This window comes from Channa argus, chromosome 7 (genome assembly GCF_033026475.1).
Source record: "Channa argus isolate prfri chromosome 7, Channa argus male v1.0, whole genome shotgun sequence".
In the NCBI taxonomy this organism is placed as follows: domain Eukaryota; kingdom Metazoa; phylum Chordata; class Actinopteri; order Anabantiformes; family Channidae; genus Channa; species Channa argus.
The window spans coordinates 14153796-14176721 of record NC_090203.1 but is presented as its reverse complement, the minus strand read 5'-3'; the positions used below and the strand labels follow the sequence as shown (position 1 = coordinate 14176721).

Below are 22926 nucleotides of genomic sequence, written 5' to 3'. Positions count from 1 at the left end.
GGCTCAAGGGATCCTGGCACTGAGCCACGATGGCCTGTAAACAACAACATCGTCAAGTTGGAGTAAAGCGGATTGGAGTGTCTGCCTGTTGTCTAGCGGCTGTACAGTGAAGTACAAGTACAGTGAAGTGGTTTTCAGCAATGCGTCGAAGGTGTATCTGGTAAGTTTTCCGAAGCGTTAAACGACTGTGATTAATTTAGTCAACCACTGCATCTCCACAGTATCGCCCTCAACCGTGCATTAGGCTAATAGCTATATTAGCTAAGTTAGCCGTGATTGCAGCTAACGAGCTAATCTTAGCTAGCCACCTAGAAAACATTGCGCAAGTTCTGTGATTCAAACATTGTCGACGTATCGACTTTTATATTTTGATGAATTAGAAGGTATGCTCCTATCATAGTTTTAGGAAACCCCGCAGATTGCTATATCAGACGTATAGCAATGGAAGCTAACGTTAACGTTACGTTACTTCGCCTGCGTCCTTTGATCGTTAAATGGATTACAGCTAACCAGCTAACGGCAAAAGCAAACACTGGCCATTATTAATGTATTGTGGGCAGAAATATATAGTTCTAATATGGATCCATGAAAACAGGTTTGAATATTTAGAGTGGAGCTTGCTGTTAGCATGTAACGTTTGCTTGACGTAGGTCTCTCCGCGCAGTACCGCGGATGTCAACATTACTGCGTGTCTTTAGCGACATTTAGCAAACGTGTCGCGGTGCCAACCGTAGCCAGCCAACGTTACAGTCTCACTACATTGTGTGAACAAATGTTGATGTATTATGAATAAGTTTGTGTAATTGTACGACGATTCTCACTTAAAACACACAAGATGTTGTTAAATCGCTACGCATTTCCTTTAATTTGGCCTAACTATCATGGCGAATCTTGTAAAACACACTGGATTTGGGCCTTCCGTCAGCTACCAAATGCTGTTCCAGTCACATCCGCGCACACAGAATTCTTTCTGTGTGAACAGGGGTTAAAAACGTGTCAGGTTTATTTTTGCACTATAATGCTTAATTTAATTTGGCTAGTATTGAGTGTTGCACAATTTGTCAACGCTACTTTGTACATAAAAAGATTTACTCCGTTAATCAATTGTTCTAGATTTATGTGAAACGATAAAAACAAAATGTTCGATTTTAGTTGTACAAAAGACACAAAAAAGCAACACATTCCTACGTTTGCTGTGATGATAGAAAGGCTCCAGCAATGAATGTATTACCTATATAATGGACAGATTATTAGGAATACGTTACACATAACACATAATCCCAATCAGTTATTCATAAAGGAATATGTTCATTTTAAGCACAGTCAAAAAACACCCTAAATATTATTAATATTTATCATTCTTTTTTCTTTTAGATTGATAGCCTTCTGACGGACATCATCTCCTATTTTGGGTAGCATACTAAACATGTCCTCACAGCAGCCCAACAGCTCAGCCTCCAACAGTCCCACTCACATTTTAGGTTCTCCTTTCTCAGTTATCAGTCCCTCACTAAACTCCCCCGTGATATCACCTTCTTTGGGATTTGGACCCGTCAGCAGCAGTCAGGTATGTAATAAAGAGGTTAATCTGCTTTGCAAAAGAGGAGGAAGCATATTTTGATAATGCTAGTCACCGTAAGCATTTTGTATGCACATTGGATACTAATGACAAAAGATAATACGGTAATTGCATACAATAAACCAACAACATGACATACTTTTAATTGGTTTATGTGGTTCCACTGTGTACCCAGATATCTTCTTCAGCAGCCATATTAGGAATGCATTCAATCAACAGCTCAGAGGATATCAAGCCTCCGTTTGGCCTGAGGCCCATGCCACCTCACAGCCCTGGAATAATGTTGTCTCAGAAACGCATGTGTGTCATCTGTGGAGACCGCTCTTCTGGTGAGTGTGTGCGCTAAGAGCAAGATTTGCAAAAGTGAAAGATCAGCTGGAAACTGTTTTATTTCATGGCAATGTTAGTATGTGTTATCACTGCCTGTCAGTTGTGTTTTTTTGTTTTTGTTTTTTCTACAAAATGGATCTCTTTCCCAGTAACCATACAAAATTTGTGTCAAGCCTCTTTCACAATCTTTAAATTTTCCTTACTTTGTCCGGAGATGGTGTATGTGAGAACATAAATGTCTGAATGAGATGCTCCCTAGATTATCTGGACTTTAATCCTGCAAACCTACTAGTACAAAGTCTGTATTATCTGTGTGAGTCTGTGCATGGAGCATGCTGCACTGAATTGTTGGTAAGAGTTAAAGCCAGTGAATTGGCATGTTAACAGCATTTCTGTCAGTCTGCTGGCAGTAGAGTGATAAAAAGTTTTTTAGATGCACGGCTGTGATGCGCTGCAAACAAAAAACCATTTTCCACAGCTTAAGTTTTCTATCTTGTTTTGCCTCCCGTATTCACCTCCTCCGTCTGTGAATCAAGCAGAGTTTTTAACATGGGGATGCTTTTGCCTTGGAAAATCACCTGCTGCTTGTTACATGTGTGAAATGCAACTCCGGACAATATCCGGGGCTGACAGTGTCTGGAGTTCATATCTAAACAAGACTTCAGACTCTTATCTTCACTTCGATGATGTGTTTTGCTTTCTCATCTCTCTACATTTGCTTATTTTTAAATTGACAGGCAAACACTATGGAGTATACAGCTGTGAGGGTTGCAAAGGTTTCTTCAAGCGAACTGTGCGCAAAGACCTGAGCTACACCTGCAGGGATAACAAGGAATGCCTGGTTGACAAACGCCAGCGCAATCGCTGCCAGTACTGTCGCTACCAGAAGTGCCTGGCCATGGGTATGAAGAGGGAAGGTATGCAAGGAACAGGGTTGCATTAGAGTTCTAAGTTTACACTATGAACCTTTTAGGCTTCTGAAGGTTGCATACATCAGAGTGTTGAATACACATAATTATGGCAAAAGAAGTCTGGTTGAATTAAATAGAATTGGATTTGATCAATATTTTTGGCATAGGTGAGGATGGATGCTTGATTAGATACCAAAGTGTAGAGATGGGTGAAGTGGGGCTGGTTTATATAACTAACCCCTCTCCATATCTTCCCTTCACTTCCCCTATTCTACCCTTTCTCCATCTTTCAATAGTGATCAAACATGTAAACTGGATAAAAGAAGATGGAAAAGATGAGGGATGGATGAGTATGACAAAAAAATTTTAAAGATACTATGTGTTAAAGTTAATTTAGCCTCTACTATGACATGTAATATAGTTGACTGGGAGATCTGTTTATGGAAAGGAATTACAGAGCAATGAGCACTGTGGTTTTTGGCAATTTTAATTTCAAATCAGCAGTCAGCCAGCTGGTGTTCTTTGTTCAAAGTATGTAACAGTATATAATATCTAATGGAGTGGATCAGTATTGAAGCAGTAAAGAATCTAATGGATTTAGTATAGAAAAGGTTTTACTGGTCCACAAGGTTGGTTTTAAGGCACAAAGGATAGGGCAAATGTGGACAAAGACAAAGATTTAGAGAGTTAATGCCTCTGTCACATCTGTTCAGCTATAATTGATGTCTGTATGCTTGGTTTCCTGTGTCAGCTTAGTATGTCACTTTTCTTAGACCATCCGATCTGCCCGTGACAGTTGTTTGTTTTTAATGCCTGGTTTGTCTGAAGACAGATTACGTTGAGATACTTTTTATCTGCAAAAGCAACTTCTGTTCCTTTACAAATTTAAGAGGTGGACTTCTTTTGTGTTGCTATAGACAACTTAGATTTGCTTTTTTTGAAATGCTGTGAAGTACAAAACTGAAAATGCTCAAAGCCTTTAGGCTCTTCAGCTGTCTTCACGGTCCTTTGTGCTTAGTACAGAACCTGTCAGAAACAAATTTGCACTTCATTAGAGGTGGGTGTAAAAAAAAAAAAAAAAAAAAAAAAAAAAGAGATTTTTAGATGCATTGTGATTCTGCTTTTAATGATGCAGTAATGCAAATAGTATTACAAAGTTAATCTGGTCCAGTAGTATAATAATGGCCAAATGTAACTTCAACCTGTCAATAATCATACAACTTTAAGTACTAAATTCTTCAGACTTTTGTCATAACTGATCGTAAATATGCAATTGTGAATTAGTGCACAGCAGAGAAGGTATGGAAGTGAGTTGTGCAATAGGAACCATTTTCTAATCTTGGGGAATTTATTGTAGACATTGCCAACACTATATTTCAGTTATAATTGTTTATCTGAACTTTCAAATGTATTTCAGCTGTTGCTTACATTCTCCAGAGTCTTGTCTTTGTTCAGAAGTCTTTTAATGACCATCTCACCCCCCACTCCCCACCCCCACTTTTGTCATTATATACGCAGCAGTCCAGGAGGAGCGCCAGAGAAACCGAGAGCGCGAAGGGGACCTGGAGTTCAATGTTGGAGTGAATGAAGAGATGCCTGTGGAAAAGATCTTAGAGGCAGAGACAGCTGTTGAGCAGAAAACTGAGCTTCATTGTGATGCAGGCAGCTCTGTGAGTGGACGGAACAGACAATAGATTTAAAGAACTTTTAAACATCTGTTTTCCACAGTCATTTACTAGGGTTTGGCTCCATTTTCTAAAGTAGCTTGATTAAAACATGCTTAAATAGACAGGCTCACTCTAATTCTTGAAAATCTTTATTTTGGAAATATCACTGTGAAGTTATGATGTGATTTCATTTCAGCCCCATGATGCAGTTACCAACATCTGTCAGACAGCAGACAAACAGCTGTTTGCCTTGGTCGAATGGGCAAAGAGAATCCCCCATTTCTCTGAACTGCCTCTTGATGATCAGGTCATCCTTCTGCGTGCAGGTATGATCAGTCCGCAGTTAGGTCTGCAGATCTGTGTGAAAGTGTAATCAAATTCAACACAATTAATGTGGATTAAATGTCTTTGAAAATGTATCACATGCAGGTAATGATGGTTGCAATATGACAAATTAGACAGCAGGCAACAGGGCTGACGGCTCATACAAAAAAAAATTGTTTCATGTTCTTAGTTTAGAGCTTTTGTATACAGTGTCATGGCTTTATGAAACGTTAACTGTACAACTGTGCTAGAACATGTGGACAGTTTTAACAATTAATAGAATACTTTGTAAATCCATTTTTTTTTTTCCAAGGTTTGCACACAGCCACAACTAATGTGGCTGTGGCAAGATAAGCATGATTCTTGGTACTGAGATAACAGTGGCCTCACAAAGAGAGATCCAAAGCTGATCTGGTGTTCATATGTGAAACAGGCTTAAGCTGGTAATATCCTAGGTTTTTTATGTTATACTGGCTCATGACGTTAGGACCCAGTCGATGTGAATCTCATTGGGAAATTGTAGTGTTTAGAACAGTGGGAGAATAATCACACGTACGGTTTCAACCTGAGGAAAGGAAAGAATTTTGGACTTGAAATACTTTCAGTGTAATTTCACTATAAGAACTGTATCATCAGTTAATATATATTATTATTATTTTTTTTTTTGTCAGGGTGGAATGAGCTTCTCATTGCCTCATTCTCCCATCGCTCTATTGGTTTAAAGGATGGAGTTCTTCTGGCATCTGAGCTGCAGCGCGACAATGCTCATGATGGAGGAGTTGGAGCCATTTTTGATAGGTATACTGATAGAGAATTGGAATGCCTTTATGTAATGATTCACACATTTGAAATGTCTTAATAACAACATTTTTTTGCAGGGAGCGTGTTCAGAGTGCAGAAGTTGGAGCCATATTTGACAGGTAATGTTTTATCTTTGAGTCAATTACATTTATGATTATCCTTTTTTGCACTTTGTAGATTACCTTGTGAAACCTTTGTTTTTTTTTTTAAAGAAAATTATTTTCCAATGTTTGTCATTACTTAGGGTTCTTACTGAGCTTGTCAATAAAATGAGAGATATGCAAATGGACAAAACAGAGCTGGGCTGCCTCAGAGCCATCGTCCTCTTCAACCCAGGTGCTTGTCAGATGAAGATTTATTTTTTACAATTTAGGATGAATTGATTATAATAGAAATATTTTCTATGTATTTTCAACAGATGCCAAAGGTCTTTCTAACACCAGTGAGGTGGAGCTCCTTAGAGAAAAGGTCTATGCATCATTGGAAGCCTATTGCAAACAGAGATACCCAGAGCAGCAAGGAAGGTAAATGCAGTAAACTCCATTAAAGCCAGTATAGTTGTAGTGTTTTTGGCTGTGCTGCATTTATCTTGCAATGTAAAGTGTACAATTTAAACATTTTAAACAATTTAAACAATTCAATCATTTTCTATGTTGTCAAACTCAACAATTTCCTCTTTTCTCCCTGAAGGTTTGCTAAGCTCCTCCTTCGACTGCCAGCACTGCGATCCATTGGCTTGAAGTGCTTGGAGCATCTCTTCTTCTTCAAGTTGATCGGTGACACGCCTATTGACACTTTCCTTATGGAAATGCTTGAAGCTCCCCATCAGTTGTCTTAGATAGGAAATGCGTACTGTGGTTAGATAGCTGAAGTCTGGGAAGGTGAAGTGGGACTGGAGTGGCACTTTAAGTTGTTTGAAGATTTGTCAATTTGTCTCACTGCTGTCTGGGTTACACTATTTCAGTGCATCACAGATTTGCTCTTTAGACCAAACCCAAGGCTTGGCATGATCTACAAGCTGGTGCTATATGTCGATATATTGTTATGAGTAACTATGGTTAGAAAAAAATACAAACGTATTTTTACGTATTTGCATATTTCCCTTACAGAAATAACTATAATTTGGGTACTCGTTTTTATATCAACTTTCTAGACAACTCAAAAAAGAAGCTTCAGTTGTTTCTTCAGCTGATCACTAAAACATGTTTGTTTTTTTTAAAGGAAAACAACCTGAATTTTGTTTGTAATTCAGACCAGATTCAAGCGTATTATTGTAGCGAACAGTCAGAGAACTGTGTTAAACAGTTCACTTATATAAATTGCAGAAAATGTAACATATGAAATCCTGAAAGTGACCATGGGAAAGAAGATAAGTCACTTGTTCAAACTGTCCATCTTAATCAGCTTAATGTGTCTTGTAATATACTGTGTCATTTACGTTGCCGTTTTAGAAATCTGATCACTTTGTGGTTAACAGAGTGCACTGCACATTTGCTATGTTCTACTTCTAAAAGCTAATTTTAAGAAATGCCTGGCCTCTAAATGATCAGGCGATTGTCTTTTGGTGCTATTTCAGAGCTCGTTTGACGTTATTGGGGCAGATGAGCACCAAACCACAAACCTGAAGAAATATGCAAAATTGATAATCCCTTTTATTAATCTTTAAAAAAAAAAGGAGCAATATCAGATGTTAACTGCATATGAGCTTTCTGCCTGTCTTTCATTCAGGGGTTTTACAAAAAAAATATGGTGGAAAGGGAATTTTCCATTTTATAATTTATCTATTCAATTCTAAGGTACTGTGCAAAAGCAATTGTTCAGGGATAATGTATATTGATAAATTAGAATTTTGATCAGGAGAAATAAGTGAAAGACTTCAAGTGCCCTTGTTTTTAGTTTTTACCTAGTATGAAGCAGAAAGTGTCTTGGGTTGCACTGGATTTGCTGAGCCTGTTTCAGCTGTTTTTGTTCTTTTGTGCTTTTTGATGCTCACTTGTATTTCCTACTTGTACCCTTTTTAGATAGCTGTCTTGTTTGTCTTAATGTCTCTGCAGTTTATTAAAAGCAAAGCATAATACCATTCAGATCCATAACACCTGGACACATAGGAATTTTAAACAAGACCAAATGAGGTCTATATGATGGCCATGTGTAAACACCAGATGGGCTTTATGGGTAAGCTTTTTGCTGACCCCTATATGCTCTTGAACATGAAAGTGACTATAAGCATGGGTTGTGTGGACTAAAAATAAAGAGGCTAAAGTTTTTGGAGGGGTTTGTATTTTCTTCTGTGAAAGTGTCCCTGTTGGAAATCTGCATTTGAAAGGTAAAACAACACCAGAAAGATAATCAGAACATACCCAAAACATGTTTTATGAGCATTTTTATTGTAGATGCAACCTATATTTTTGCCGTGGGTGTAGATGCAATAGAAGCCTTGGTTGTACAGCACTTGTGTCCAAGTTCCACAGTAATGTTATGGCACAGGCAGCAATGTGTGTGGTGGGCTAACATTAAAAGAAAAGGTTGAGTGCAATTAAATTAAAGGCTTATATGGGATTTCACAGGAGTAGCTGGTAAATTGAAACAGTCTGAAGTTGAAAGATTTAATAACACAAATCCTACAACTCAAAATGAACCTCCCACTGTATCAATCAGAAGTGATGCCTTTGTAAACCATGCAAGGCTTGGTTTGCTTAAATTATATTTAGAATAATACTGCTTTTAAACTATAATACACTATTCTACACATGGAGCCAAAAAACAAAAAAACACATTGTAATGACATGTACAACATTTAACAGAATTCCACTATATTCATTTACACATCTATTATCTTGTTTTTGACAAATCAGTACAATTTGTGAATTGAGCCTTTGCTCCCATTTTAAGTTCCATGCTACACATTGAGTCTAAGGTGCTGAAAAGTTTTCAGTAATTTCTGAACCCGACCAAACCAAAAAACAAATATATTGCTGGTGTAGCTTTTATCGTAATGTTTCACTAAATCCTTGTTTGAATGGCTGTCTCCATTACAGTAAGTGGAGAGCAAGTTAAAAAACAGTATGTGTGCATGTCATACATTTAGCCAAGGCCATTTCAGACTGATTATAAGCACAATGACAGCTGAAAACCACCTACAGAACCAAAACATTATGCTGAGGATGCCTTTAATGCTTCCTCCACTTCAGTAAATTTACATGTTTTCAAAATAAATGAATTGTGGAAATTTTAATGTGCTTCCTTATTACTAATTAAGTAACTCCTGATGTTCACATTCATTGTTGATTAAAGATTAAAAGGCTATTTTCTGTCCTCTAGATGGCAAACCTAAGATCTCCAGTGATGCCAGAACTATGCATTACTTTGTCCTGGTCTATTTGTAGCCATTATATTTAACCTACATCTTAGAGCGGAGCAATGCGTGTTCATATTCTACAGTAAGGCAACAGGATTGTGCATAACCAATCCCTATGTTGTCATAAATACTTTAAAGCTATCTTTATAACAAATTGTTTAAGATGTAACATGAAAGAAAATGTCAGGACAAATTTCTAAACACTGGTTAAAATTAAATCACAGCTCGTGAATGATTGCAGTATTATCTTCTCACTCCTGATGGACTGCACATCTTTAGCAACATTTTCTTGGTTATATGTCCCTGAAAACATCTTAATAAATAACTGTCTTTGAAAGGCACTCTGAAAATGTCCAGCTCACAATTCCTAAAAAATAAAAACTCCATAACTCTGAAGATTGCTCATCTGTAACATCACTCCTTTCTTCTTGAAATTGTCTCCAAGTTCATTTTAAGTCCATTAGTGAAAAAAGGTCACATAAAACCTGCCTATATTGGTTCCAACTAAAAATGTCAGCAAGCACTACACAAAATAGTCCCGTCCCTCCAGGATTTTGCCATGTTGCAAATGCAACAAATTATTCAACTTGTATTAAACATGCATCACAATGATTTATTATAACTTTTTAAAGAAAAGCTGTCATGAAGTCAAGCATTGTACGCAGCAACAATCACAAAAATGTCCATAAAATCCTGGAGGGACTGCTAGTGGTAACATCGGTCTGACCCACAGTTACTGAAATATTGACTGATCTTAAAAAAATATTTGCACTGTTTCTCTGATAAATTCCTTCTTATCAAGTAAACTCATGCACTGGCATCATCTGGCTTGAATCTGTTCGCTTTGATTAGACATTAAAAAACTGTGCTACTTTTGAATTGCTGGTTAAGCTGTTTTCAGATTCAGATGTCAGTGGTTCATCAGTGTTAAGGATTTCACATTCCATTGATATCCAACTTTTACATCCAGTGCAATTGTTCCTTATTTGAGCACCTTCTTGAGCAAAATTAATAGAAACACAAAACTACCACAGTAGTATACATCAGGAAACCCTTTGCATAAAGCCATCTATTCAATAGATGAAGTGTCTGTCAATTCAATGTTTCACCTTCTAGACCTCTGAATTCCACTGAGGCCATAGAGATTGAAGCATATGCACAACCAACTCTTTTGATGCCTTAAGAAATGCACTTTTGCTTGTGGGTTTGTATGCAATATTGTGTTAGAAGAAAGATTGCAATTAAGCCTTGTGAGTGCAGAGCATCAATGTCTTGTCCAGCAATAGCAAAGCTTAACTCATACTGCTGCTGCTGTCTGTTTTCAGCAGTTCACAAACAAAATCTTGTTTCTGCCTTTTGTCAACTTTCCGTAGGAAGCACTGTCAAGCCTATGTAAACCAAACACATAACGATTGGATTGACTCATCAAAGCTGGGGGGCTTTTAGAAAGAGAAGAGTGGGTTTCCATGTTGAATACAGGCATTGGAGGGGCAGTGAAAGGGCTTCCAGCATCTTAATGTCCAGCGGATCCTGGTCCCATTCACACCTGCATCTCTGAACCACTTGACAAGCCTAGAGCATTAGCATCCTCTGTCGTCAGTCCATTCTTCAGTGTCCTCCTCACTGTGCAGTCAGGGAGAAAAATACAAGTGAGTGAAAAATCTGATGAGCTTTCGATCAATGTCTTTTAGTGTCTGCACATCGACCTGATAGCGTTGTGCTTTACATGATAATAAATGACTCACGTGATTTTCGGTTGGCTCTCGATCGTCTCCTCTCTCGAGGCTGCGTCCGCTGGCTGGGCCCCTGAGTGGCTGACCTCACAATCCTCTCCATGATCTCATCTGCAGTGTCATCTGTGCAGTTCACTTGGTCATCATTGGCAGAGTACCATGGGGGAATGCGCCCTAAATCAGTTAAGTCCAAATTAATATGAAATTATCCAAAATATTGTGTAGTGTGACGGGTTCAAGAATATAAGACTTAGGATTCATTTACTGAGCATCATGAACCGTAATTTCAAAAAAATTCTGACTTGTTGATACATTGTCAGTCATCCACCAACTAAATGGTGAAAGTGCTCTGGCACTTTCAAATGTGGACCAACTAAAGGAAATATGAGTGTAATGATGATGATATGAGAGCTAAGGAGGGCACATATTTTTGAGACTGACCTCTGGTGTTGCTGGCTCTGGTGCGTGTACGGAGACCTGGAATCGTGGATGTCCCACTCTCTCCACCCTGCAAACTACTCTTTAGTACGGCCTTCATGTTTTCATGTTCAGCTGCATCTTCAGCATACTGGATACCCTGAGGCTGACGCTCCTGTGCTTCTGATGTGGCACCGCTAAATTTACCACTCTGTACAAGGGAGGACATATGGTTACAATATCTGACATTCTCCTGGTTGAAAATGGTGAAAGTCAGGTCCATGCTCTGGCACTTTCAGTATCTGGGAGGAACCATGAAAAACGTCAACCTTGCTGTACAGGTTAATTTTTTCTAGTGGCATAGAGCAGATTCAGAGTCAGATGTTAGACATGCATGTTTATTCTGGACATAAAAAATGTAGAACCTCCATTTCACCATAACTTCAGGTGACACCACATAAACACAACTTTCTGTGTCCCTGAGCTTCTACATTGATGCACACACGCGCGCTCACACACACACACACACACACACAAAGAACCTCTAAATGTTGGTCATGCTCCAAATGACTAATCCTTTGTTAATCACCACATTTACACCAGTTAATGTCCAAAGTTACACAACTTGGCTGAATGTTAGTCACAGCGTCAAGTGTACTTGCACTTGTTTGCATACAGTTACTGTCCTACCTGATTATCATCTTCATCCTCACTCTACACAGGTGAAGGACATGGAAAAGAATGCAATAAGGTGTTTTGTGCATACAGTATACCGGTGGTGTCATATAACAAAGGTTTCATGTAGAGACTGAAAATTCCACGTAAACCGTAAAATATACTGTAAACATTTAGGGAATAGTTTGACATTTCAGGAATGGCGTGTATTTGGTTCTATGTCGAGAGATAAGGAGGTTGATACTACTCTTTTTTCTGTAGGGTAAATATGACTCTGAACTGTTAGCTCAACATAAACACTGGAAACAACGGTTAAATGTCTGATCTAGACCAAAATCTGACATGAAGTCAGATGTTGTTACCCTTGGCAGAGCAAAGCTAGCTGTTTCCCACTGCTTTCAGTTTTTATGCTAAGTTAACCAGCTCCTGGTTCCAGCATCAGCATTTGAACAAACAGATAAGAGTTGTAGTCTCCTTATCTAATTATCAGCTAGAATGTGAATAAGGGTATTTCACCCAAAAAAAACACTATAGATGTACAGAACAGAATCTGTGGAAGGGAAGAGGATAAACTGGACAACTGTGTAAGAGTGTGGTTGAGGTGTGGGTCCTGCTATTTCTCTTTCAGGGACATGCAAAGGTTTACATTTTCACACAGTGATTGAATTAGGGTGCCTTTGAAGAAAGTGGGGCCCTGCCAAGGCATGTAGCAGAGTCTACTATGACCAGCTGGCTCCTCAGGGTTTAGAGGATTTTAATCACGCAGAGAGGTGTTTGCTCTGGCCTTTCTGAGGCTGCTGAAGCTACAGAATGAGATCAACTTAAAACAGCTCGCCGATTGTTGTTACAGTAACCTAAACACATGAATACTGAAGATCGTGTCGATGTCATTGCAAATGTTATACCGTGTCTGTCAGCTCCAGCTACATTTGGTGCTTTAACCAGGTTAAGGGTATAACCACCGTCAAGGGAGAGTTCATATTGTTTCACAAAAGAAAGAAAAAAATAAACTAAACGAAGACGAGGGATCAGGAAATGGAGAAAGTGAACATTTGACTGTTGGTGAAGAACACTTACATCTGTTATCATTTTCCCCCTGGTCTTGTTCCTCTCTCGGTGGTTGGCCCTCTTCTGTTTCTGCTGTAGCACACGCTCTCTTGTTGTGCGATACTCCAGGGCAAATTCACTCAGGATCTTGCTAAAGCGATGAATGCTGACCTCACGTACTGCATATATTGGATGGCCCAAGAACAGCAGAAAGGCATGAAACCTGCACATGCAGACAAACATGACATTGGTGTACAAAGACCCTTTAACTTTTAAACATGCTTCCAAAAATAACACGAATAAAATGCCATTAAATGCAAATGCCGTTAAATGTTACACATACAAACGCAAATGCAAGGAAAAATGTGTTTGTAGTTATTGCAGTTAACACCTGAACATACCTGTTGATAATTCTTCGATGCACAATCTTCAAAATGATAATTCTTTCTGCACAGTCTTTAAGAAAGTCAGACATTCTTTGTTTCAATGCTGGTTTCATCTCATGTTTCGCAATGACCTTGAGGTGATCCCATGATGCTTTGCACCGGCGTTCCATCTGGGCCAGATTGTCTTGAAGCTGGTCAAAGTCCACCTGAATCAATCCACCAAAATCACAGGGAGAACTTTTTATGCATTTGCATATTCAAAAACAAAATGATAAGTTGAGGAAATGTGAAGCTTTGTTTTTAATAGGTAAACAGAGCTAACTTTCGTCAAGCGAGTGATGGCTCCTATCTCGGAGTAGAGGTCAGTGCTGTCTGGAAACTTCTCAACCACAATAGAGCAGGCGTGGTGCAGCAGAGATTGCTTATGAACCGTATCCTTCACCTCTGGGACTTTCTCCAAGTAGCCCAGCTCAAAACCTTTAGCCTAGGAGACAAATGCAAAACACTCTGTATAAGCGATGGAAACAACAATCTTAAATTAAGGAGCAAGAGGTCAATTCTTGAGGACCAAATTGCAGTGAATTTCCTTTTTGGCACAGTCAGACAAAAGGGCTCAATGGAGGGTGCAGAGTAAAATATGTAGTATCTAGATTCATTAGGCTTTATCAGTAACCACAATCTGCTTTAGTCTCGGCCGACTGTTTTGTTCACCACAGCAAAGCTAAAAAAAAAAAACAGCCAGAATGTATCATGAAAGACATAATCCTAACAGGATCTCCTTTGTTCTTTTGCCAGTTTTAAATGGCTTACTGCAAAATATAAATGCAGCCATTATTTATCGGAACTACTTGTTTTGATGTCAATGACTAATGTTTCCCCTTTTGCATGTTTGGCTCCCATCTCCCGGAGGTTCACTCATTCTTAGACTTGTGCACAGATGCATGAACACATTGGCGCACGCAAGGCTGCAGTAACACAGAAACCCCCATCGTAAAAAAAGGAAACGCAGATGGAAGTGCACACACAAACCAGACAAATAAAAACATCCAGACAAGACACAACGCCCCTGCTTTTTGCTTCTCGGACAGACAGGTTCAGCAGAGACCTTAACAGCATTTTTACAGTCAGACAGCACATTCTTCCACACACACAGTCCACTGTTATCTATGGCAAATAGATATGTTGGGGGGAGTAGAACAGGAGGAACTTCTAAGCCCAATAAGGGCTTTTTGAGGGTTACTCACGTTAGAGCCATTGAGGAAGTTGCCGATGGCCAGCAACGTGCTCAAGATGTAGCGGAGTGTCTTGTTTTTCTGTAGCTGGTCCATCCCTTCCTTCAGGTCTTGAAGAGGCTCTGCCACCTCCTAAAAAACCCATGTTTGTGTAAACATCTTGAAAACATTTAACAAATCTTATGTGGCTTCACAGAGAGCTTGGCAAACTCTGATGATGTCAGTGAGCTAAACCTCAGTAGCCTGAATCTCTGGCTACATTAGCTCCTGCAAGCACAACGCAACTTCATCTCTAACAAAAATGTCAGCGCTTCCATTGAATTCGGGGTAATGTAGGGTCTGGATTTTGACAAAGAAGGCTATGTGGAATAAAAATACAATCTTTCCGGTTTAGGTGCGTTGATTTTTATTACTCATTAAAGCAATAGTTCTGAAAGATATATGTTTATTCACTTTGGTGGATATGTCGAATATGAATCTAGCACTAGGCTGGTGAGAAAGCAAATACATATCATGCAAAGTTAAAGACAAAACTTATGGTACTCCAGAAAGTGGAATATACCTGAATGTGGTTGGAGTCAATATGAATGTGCCTGACCTTCTCAATAAGCTCATAGTCCATCTTGAATGCCCACAGCTGCAGGCGAGCAGACAGCTCTGTGATGGAGGAGAGGATGAGGAGAAACTGCTCAGCGCTGCCCAGGGGAATATCTGGGTTGACTAGCTGAGCCTCCTGGATCCTCTGCTTCTCCTCCTCTGTGGGGATCATTGTCAGGATTTTCTGGCAGAAAAAGGAAGAAATAAGAAGGATATGGGAAAGGAATAGGCTTATAGGATCAGTTCAAACATTTAGTCAGTGTCTGTGTAAAGTATCCACATGTCAAGACTGTATTGTAAAGAGTGACAGGCAACACATTCTTTCTTCTCTAGCTGTGTTGATGTAAGATGTTTCCAGCTTCGTCAAAACCTTTTTGACATCTGCACATACAGCCTCGCTTTTGTTGTCTGACTGAAAAAACCTCAAAAGACAAATACCCCTCTCTGCTGAGCATGGACTCCAAGAGAAACCCTAAAAACTACAGGTTATATAATACCAAAAGGATGAACATTAATCACTATCTGCTGAAGCCTTTCAAAAGCCTATAACAGGGTTTTTAAATTGAGCTGAAAGTATGCCTGTGGTGCTAACCTTTAATCACCGCTGTGATTAATTGCACTAGATCTGCCAGAAAGCCATCTAAGCAGAAAGAAAATCACATGATATTGCAGCAATGTAGATAATTCTCCTGGATGAATTAAATCTCTCTTGTTTGGTGAACCCCATCAGCGTATTTCGGTGAGCTCAGTAAATATGATTCAGGAAAACCATGTTTATTTTGGACACCAATAGTATGAATGGGTGTTATATGATAGAAAAGCACTAGACAGGGCGATACTTACAATATGCAGTACCAGCGTATATCTACGTGTGTCTTAAGACAGGATGTCTTTTAAAATGCCTACCTCAATGCCTTCCTTGTTTAGTGCGTACTCGTCAAAGTTGAGGATAGCGGTTTTGATGGTGCGGGGAGGAGGTAAGACAGTCAGCCCGATGTTTATGGCATTGCTGCGTTTTGAATCCAGGACTATGATTTCTTGTCTTTTGCCATCAACAGCTGCCTTCTACAAGACATATAAAACAATATATATTAATTAAACTTATATCAAACCTTTGTTTTTCATGTATCTTGAGTAGTGGAATTAGGTCTTACTTTGTGGATGCACCAAATATGTCTAAACATACACATGTCATATACACATGTCTAAACATACCTCTACTCATTTCTCTGCAACAGATATTTTTAACACCCTGGATGATCCATGGATAGATAGAAGGAATAAAACAAGATAAATCTCTAGTTAACTGAGAATGAAAACATGAGATCAGCCTGAGTTGATGCCCAAATATTTCCTTCACCACGTTTAACATCTGCCATAACAATTAACATGTAATGAGTGATTTTTATTTTATGTACAGAAAAATATTCATCACTGCAAGAAATCAATATTAGCAACTTTCATGTTAGCAACTATGACTTCATCATTCATCATTTTTCTGGTTTACCTGTTACCATTTCAGTGGCAATGAGAGGTTGTAATGCACATTAGAAAAATGGTTGGATGGATCAACGAACACAATTTTACTAGTTTGTTACTGCTGGTGGGTGAAGAATTGGCATCAGAGGGAAAGTCACATTAATAAAAAGTTAAAGCCCCTCTGCTGAGCATTACATCTACAATATGCACCTGAACCCAGCCATACCATAAGAGTCAAAATTAATCTGCTCTGCCAAGCCCTCATCTGCTACACTCTGCCGAACTCTGAACAGCATTTTAGTTAGTCGTGATTATGAAATTACAATATTTAAGAATGCTACAAAACGTGCTAATCAAGAAGCAAATACCTCTGTACTGCTGGGAGTGCTTGCTAATAGGTCTCAGTCACAATTAAGGTTAAAAAAGGTTAATTCGCATGACATTATTCCTTACTTTGTGGTCGGAGGGTGGCCCTGGGAGAAACACACGACTCAAAATGTTTAGATCTTTGATGTACAAGTAGAAACAATGTGTTTTGGAATTGCCAGGATGAAAGGCGTCACCAGAAATGAGCAGCGGTAATCCCATGGAGAAATTCACTGAATTAACTAATTAAAGGTGCTCTTCAATATCTGACAATTTGCTCTGGGGGTCCCGCGTTTTAGAGGGGTAATTCAATCAAAACCAGCTTCTGGGCCACAGAAATGTAACCACAAATTAGCAAAGAGAGTGTCATTTTTAATTCATAATTTGAGGATGACATTTTCCAATTACTTTTTTTAATCTATTTTGTGTAACGGCCTCTTCCATGTCATTAATATACCAATTCACAATTTTAAATGCAGACTTTAACCTGTGCATCATTGTTTGTTTGAGACACCCAACATGACAATTCTCCTGCTATGAAAGATATTAGGAAATTTAACAAACCAAAAGTACAAAATAGAGGTGGTTTCTCCTTAGCATGTGTTAATATTGTATAGCTTTACACTGTGCAACAGTACATTACCTTTGTGACGGGCAGCTCTTTGGATTTGGACTCAAACAGCTGCTCTAGCTTGGATGTGTCCACTTTAATTGGCTCCAGTTTAGACCAGAGGGACTCTTTACAGAATTTATGGCTCTTACACTGCCAGTCCACAGGACAAACCTCGTTCCAGAAAAGACGAATGGTCTTCTTCTTTTTCTGGAAGAGAGGCACCTCCCCTCGACTCAGCTGAGGTGAGGGTGGAGGAACAGGGGCCATGAATGGTGGGGGTGGCGGCATCATTTTGCCAAGCATGGGAGGTGGCGGGGGACAACCAAATGGGGGTGGTGGTGGCGGCAGGGCAGCATTGCATGGTGGGGGGGGTGGTGGAGGAATCAGGTCCCCTGACCCCATCATGCTGCCCATATCTAAAATGTCTACATCATCCTCATCTCTCAGGTCTGTGAAGTCCATTTCTCTGATCCGCAGCTCCCTGGATGCGGCCATCAGCTGATCCCAGATATAATCCGACTCTTTCTTAGGGGGTGAAGCTGATGAGACAGCAGATAATAATTTGTCTGTCTGCTGCTGCTCCTTTGAGGTCTCCATCTCAGGAGGAGACGTTAAGCCTTTGACCAAATCTCCAAACCTTTCTGCCACTGATCGAACACTGCCTTGGTTGTCCAGATGTCCCATTTCAATTTTTTTGACATTTTCTTCTCTGGCCTGTCTGTGAGCCTCCAGTGTGGAGATCCTGCTGGCCAAACAAGCCACAGAGGAGTCACTGACTTCTGTCTCCTTTTTACAATTTTCCTGTCCTGACTCCCCTGCATTCCCTTCGTCCTTGGTGGCTGTTTTCTGAGCGTAGAGCATGTCCAGCATGAAGCGCTTGCTATTGAGAATTTTGCTGCACTCGTCATTTACGTCAGCGTCTGTAATGCATGGAGTCCATTCGCCTGTTGATGTGGAAACAATACTTACATTGAGAGAAATCTATTTTACGTTATTTATTACTAAAGCAATTCAATAAATTAGCATCAGTCATACCTGCTTCACGGTCATTGGTGAGCTTCTCCTCTCGCTCCTCCCTCTCCAGAGTGCTACTCGTTGAGGAGATGCTGGAGGCAGAGCAGTTGTCCTTTTCATTCATTTCCTCATTCTGTCTCTCTTTCTCACTAAGCAGTACACTGTCTTCCACATCCCTTTCTGTCGTCTGCTCCTTCTCAGATTCCTCCTCTAACTCGACATCCACCTCGGCATTTGTCTCTTTTATCTCTGCTACATCAGCTACCTCCACTTCTTCCACCTGCTCCTGCTTTGCCACATGATCCATGCACTGCTCTTGTTCTTTAAGCCTCTCCTGCTCTTGCCTCTCTTCTTTCTCTGTGCTTGGCTGTTTATCACATGGCGGCCCTGTCACTACATTCTGCTCAGACCGAGCCTCAGCAACGTCCTCATTCTTTGCTTGTGACTCTGTCTCAGTTTGGTGCTTGTCTGGCTCAGAGGGAGGTGTTGGGAAACATTCTGATACTGGTAACTCTGGCGCTGGAAGTTTGGCTCTGGTCTGCAGGTCAACGTTCTGGTCTGACATGTGTTCTCTTCCTGGAAGAGAAATCAAAACAACACGGCAAAAAAGGTTACTTGAAATACTTAAATTTTATGCTTTATTGCACATTATCTGATGATCAGAAAGCTCAGATTATTTAAACACGTTTAAAATTGCTTCCTGACAGATTCTTAAATGCACTGAGAGATTCCCTAAACTTAACATACATTCTCACACTGTTGAAAAAACTGCCAAAACAATCATTAAATACTGTGTCCATGGCTTAAACATGACCGTGACACTGCTTTATCTTCCATATAAATGTTAATTTTAGTAGTAGATAAGTAAAATAGTAGATAATAGTAGATACAGTAAATAATAGTACAAGCAACAAATGTATTTAAGAATTTGTAAGGAGAATTAAATGGATCAAATTCTGATGTTTGTGTACAGTATATGCACCTACAAATCCTAGTCATCTTTACAAACATATATGTATCTGTTTTCCTATAAGATCCATATAGCACTTCAATATTTTAAAATGTATTTGTAGAACTGAACAGTTAGTCTCAATATTTCTAATTACTGTGTAATAACCACATATAAAGTGTTAATCTTGGGCCCTGTGTGTGTCTCTTCTGCAGTTAATTCATCCTCATATCACCCATGTTGGGTACTAATAATGATAAATAAATGACAGATAACCCGTACCCAACGTCTGGTGTACTGTGGTGACGGTGTTTTCCTGTGAGATGCTGGATGAAGAAGTGGGACATCGAGAGACTGAGCGGATGACAGAGCTTGAACTCAAACACAAAGTGATCTCTGTCCGTCCTCGTGTTGGCACTCTGGGACGCTCCCGCTCCAAGTCCTCTGCAGCTAGCCGCTCCAGATTCTTGTACCTACAAGGTACCGCCACATGTATTAGATGCATGCTAATAATATGGTAAAAAATGTTATGTTATAGTAGAATTTAAAATTTGTTAAACTTATGACAAAGAAATTCATACTAAACATTTAAAAAATACAAGCTGCTGAAAGATGAAACGCTTGGAAAATAAGCAATTCGAATTTTTTTTCCAGCTCGCATTTTTGACATTTTTGTCTTCATCATCAGTCCTGAAAAATATAATGGAGCTGTAATCCTATTACTCATGAGCTCAAATGATGACAAATGACTTCCTTCTTTGTGTATTTACTGATCTCAGTTTACACATTCTTTGAAGTTCAACGAGATGCATGTTCCAGTTCACAGGGGTGAAAAAATGTGAGGGTGTAAGAATAAGTTATAAATTACACTGCACACACACAGACACAGACATGGTGAGAGGGGAGATAACAAAATTACACACTTGTCCCATTAAGGTTGGAACGTTTTAAAGGGGAGCAGGCCTAAAGGGGCCCTGACACCTATAATTCAACTTGAGGTTGGGTGCAACTCACATTACATCTGCTGTCAATTTTAGAAAAGGTTCTCAAAGCAGTCAAAAAAACCTCCTTACGTTTTTGATTTACTTTCGCAACCGGGCATCAATGTGAACCCATGAACTAAAGTGAGCTTACCTTTCCTCTCGGGCGTTTCTTGCTTCTTCCCTCTTTTCTACATAATCTCGACTGAAATAGAGAAACAGAAAGAGTAATAAAGAGAGAATTCAGGACCTGTATTCACAGTATTTGAATTTAAATTAATACTGCATTTCAAATTAGATGATTGCTTAACTCCACTGGCCTCGATTTAGTATATCTAATGATCCTCAAAAAGAAAGAGACTCCAGCTTTTATCAGACTCATGGGGGATTTGTGAGTCTTCCAGCTGTGTTAAGACTGGAGCCAATTGCACAAGCCAACGTGTTTTTATTGACTCTACAAAGTAAAGAAATATAATATTCTCTATGATAAGAAGCCATGCAGTTTTGTCTGTATTCGTATGCTGAGACTAACTTGAAGCGGTTCCTCTCTTCTCTTTCAATTCTCTGCAGGCGCTCTTCTCTTTCCAGACGTCTACGCTCTCTCTCTGCAGCCAAAGACTCCTGATGCTGTCTGTACGATGAAGTTAGCAAGCCTCCTATAGCAGCTCTATATGCCAAGAAGAAAAGATATTAAAATTGAGTGATCGGTTTGTGTTTTGATTTATTGTGCTCTGGAAAATGTGATATGCCAACCTGTCAGGTTTGGAATCTGGTGTGAAAGTTGTTGTACTAGTAAAGCGATGGATGGGTGATGTAGGAGCCTGGTGCCTGCCAGGGTATGGAGCGCTATTGGCATTGATTCTGGTAACAGAAAAATACATGTTTATTCTGTCTTCATACATTTTTCCATGAAAAACACAAGAGAATTTAACATCACTTCAACAATCTGTGATGTGATGTAAATTTCAGTGTCATACTGCTGGACAGCTCAGACTGAGACAAGACTTTGTGTACTGTTAGTGTTTTAATAGTGTTTAACTAAGAAACCTTCAGGTCCACCGCATTATGTTCATTTCCCACAGAAAATGTGTATCACAAAACCTTAAAACCATCACACATCTTGTTCCTTGACCTGACCAGTTGACTCCTGGTCTTACCTTTCAGCCCAGCAGGGCTTTCTATTTGTGTACGATGTAGGTGAGTTGTTTATATCTGTCAGACTGAAGACAAAAGTGAGATAAAGAGAGAGTCAGACACTCCACAGACAAATAATTAAAGGTTAGTAACAAAGAGTAGACAGTGAGACAACAGTTAAAGGTAGGGGGCTGCAAGACAACAAACCGACAGGGGTAGGACATTATCTTTGTCTTCTCTTAAGAAAGCAATAAAACTATTGTAAATCCTAAAATATTGTTCTTACCTAAAAGCTTTTTAATAACCACTGCATGAAGAGGGAATCATTTCTGCTTGGATTGCATCTGGGACACATGCTGAGGCAGTTCAGATTTGGTTTCCTATCCTGTTTCTATCCCTACAGATCTTTGCAGAAACATGAACAACTAAGACCCAGTGACTGTGACTCATGCTAATAGTTTGAATGCCTTAATGCTTTGAATTAATTTACTGAGTTTTGTTGGATTAAAAGACACATGAGAAGTAAATGTCTGCAAAAGAATGCTGTCCAGCAACTGGGAAAATGAAGTAATTGTAATGTTCCATCTTCTACTTAAATCTTTGGACATGACAGATGTAACATAAATCAGATCTGATGGGACACAAAAGCATTTGTGGCCACTATAAGCAAGACAACACTTATAACGGATGTAGGATGGTAGAGAGGACTTAAGCTACAGCACGCCCTACATAAATAGGCTCATGGGACACAATTCAGGAAAACCCTGAAAATATTTTAATCTTTACATTTACAATGTCTGCTACATGTGTCTTCTAAATACACAGTGAGGTACACAGAAGCACAGACATCAGTGGTGGGAAGGACAGTGCATTTCCACGCTGTGAGGTGTAATGGTCCAATCATAACACACGATAACCTGTATAGTAGCTCCTGCCCACTACATGTAGCATTTTTCTCGCCCTTCTCACTCTCCCCGGCCCCGACAGACTCTTGGATCTGGTTCAAGTCAGGGAACAGAGGGTGAGATCGGGGGAAAGTGAAGGGGGGGTGAGGTTGGGATAGACTGAGGCCGTGCAGAGCCTGGCACTGTACTCAGAACAATAGGCATGACACAGGTGGCCGGGGAGGAACACACCAAGGACTAAAGGTCCTCTTTTTAGGTGCGACGGACACAGGAGATGATGTCCTGGTCTTGATGCTGTGACATTCTCTCTGCCCTTCGGGGTCACTGGCCTTAGGAAGGACGTTGGCCATACACTTTAAGTTCAAACACATGTTAGAAGTGTCTGCTACAGCTGGAGCCACACTAGGATGACAAGATACAAGAAAGTAG

The 22926-nt window shown here is 39.6% G+C and overlaps 2 protein-coding genes across 10 annotated transcripts in view; one reads left to right on the top strand and one right to left on the bottom strand.

The window, feature by feature from the left end:
- On the top strand, positions 1-7883 carry rxrbb (retinoid x receptor, beta b). 4 transcript variants are annotated; one of them, XM_067509661.1, is made up of 12 exons: positions 1-160; positions 1375-1567; positions 1755-1908; positions 2647-2826; positions 3117-3170; positions 4342-4490; positions 4684-4813; positions 5483-5609; positions 5690-5731; positions 5857-5948; positions 6031-6136; positions 6303-7883. In XM_067509661.1, the coding sequence occupies exons 2-12, from the start codon at positions 1427-1429 to the stop codon at positions 6448-6450; spliced, it is 1323 nt and encodes a 440-aa protein (XP_067365762.1). In that variant the 5' UTR covers positions 1-160; positions 1375-1426; the 3' UTR covers positions 6451-7883. The 4 variants fall into 4 exon arrangements, with proteins under 4 accessions (XP_067365762.1, XP_067365761.1, XP_067365764.1 ...); XM_067509660.1 differs by having other exon boundaries at positions 4339-4490; XM_067509663.1 differs by lacking the exon at positions 3117-3170.
- A 97-nt stretch (positions 7884-7980) lies between these two features.
- The window catches only part of fhod3b (formin homology 2 domain containing 3b), a 77742-nt gene continuing 62796 nt past the window's right edge, over positions 7981-22926 (bottom strand). For 2 of the 6 annotated variants that reach the window (XM_067509653.1, XM_067509654.1), the window contains 17 exons: positions 21616-21678; positions 21212-21319; positions 20991-21125; positions 20613-20663; positions 19761-19951; positions 18551-19105; positions 17546-18459; positions 15964-16122; positions 15059-15241; positions 14473-14592; positions 13551-13712; positions 13244-13434; positions 12873-13065; positions 11811-11834; positions 11145-11331; positions 10716-10877; positions 7981-10593 (listed from right to left, as the gene is read on the bottom strand). In XM_067509653.1, the coding sequence (XP_067365754.1) occupies positions 10511-10593; positions 10716-10877; positions 11145-11331; positions 11811-11834; positions 12873-13065; positions 13244-13434; positions 13551-13712; positions 14473-14592; positions 15059-15241; positions 15964-16122; positions 17546-18459; positions 18551-19105; positions 19761-19951; positions 20613-20663; positions 20991-21125; positions 21212-21319; positions 21616-21678 (3481 nt within the window). In that variant the 3' untranslated portion in view covers positions 7981-10510. Of the gene's footprint in view, positions 10594-10715; positions 10878-11144; positions 11332-11810; positions 11835-12872; positions 13066-13243; positions 13435-13550; positions 13713-14472; positions 14593-15058; positions 15242-15963; positions 16123-17545; positions 18460-18550; positions 19106-19760; positions 19952-20612; positions 20664-20990; positions 21126-21211; positions 21320-21615; positions 21679-22728; positions 22900-22926 lie in introns of all 6 variants that reach the window. The other 4 variants (XM_067509651.1, XM_067509652.1, XM_067509655.1 and 1 more) reach the window with 4 other exon arrangements.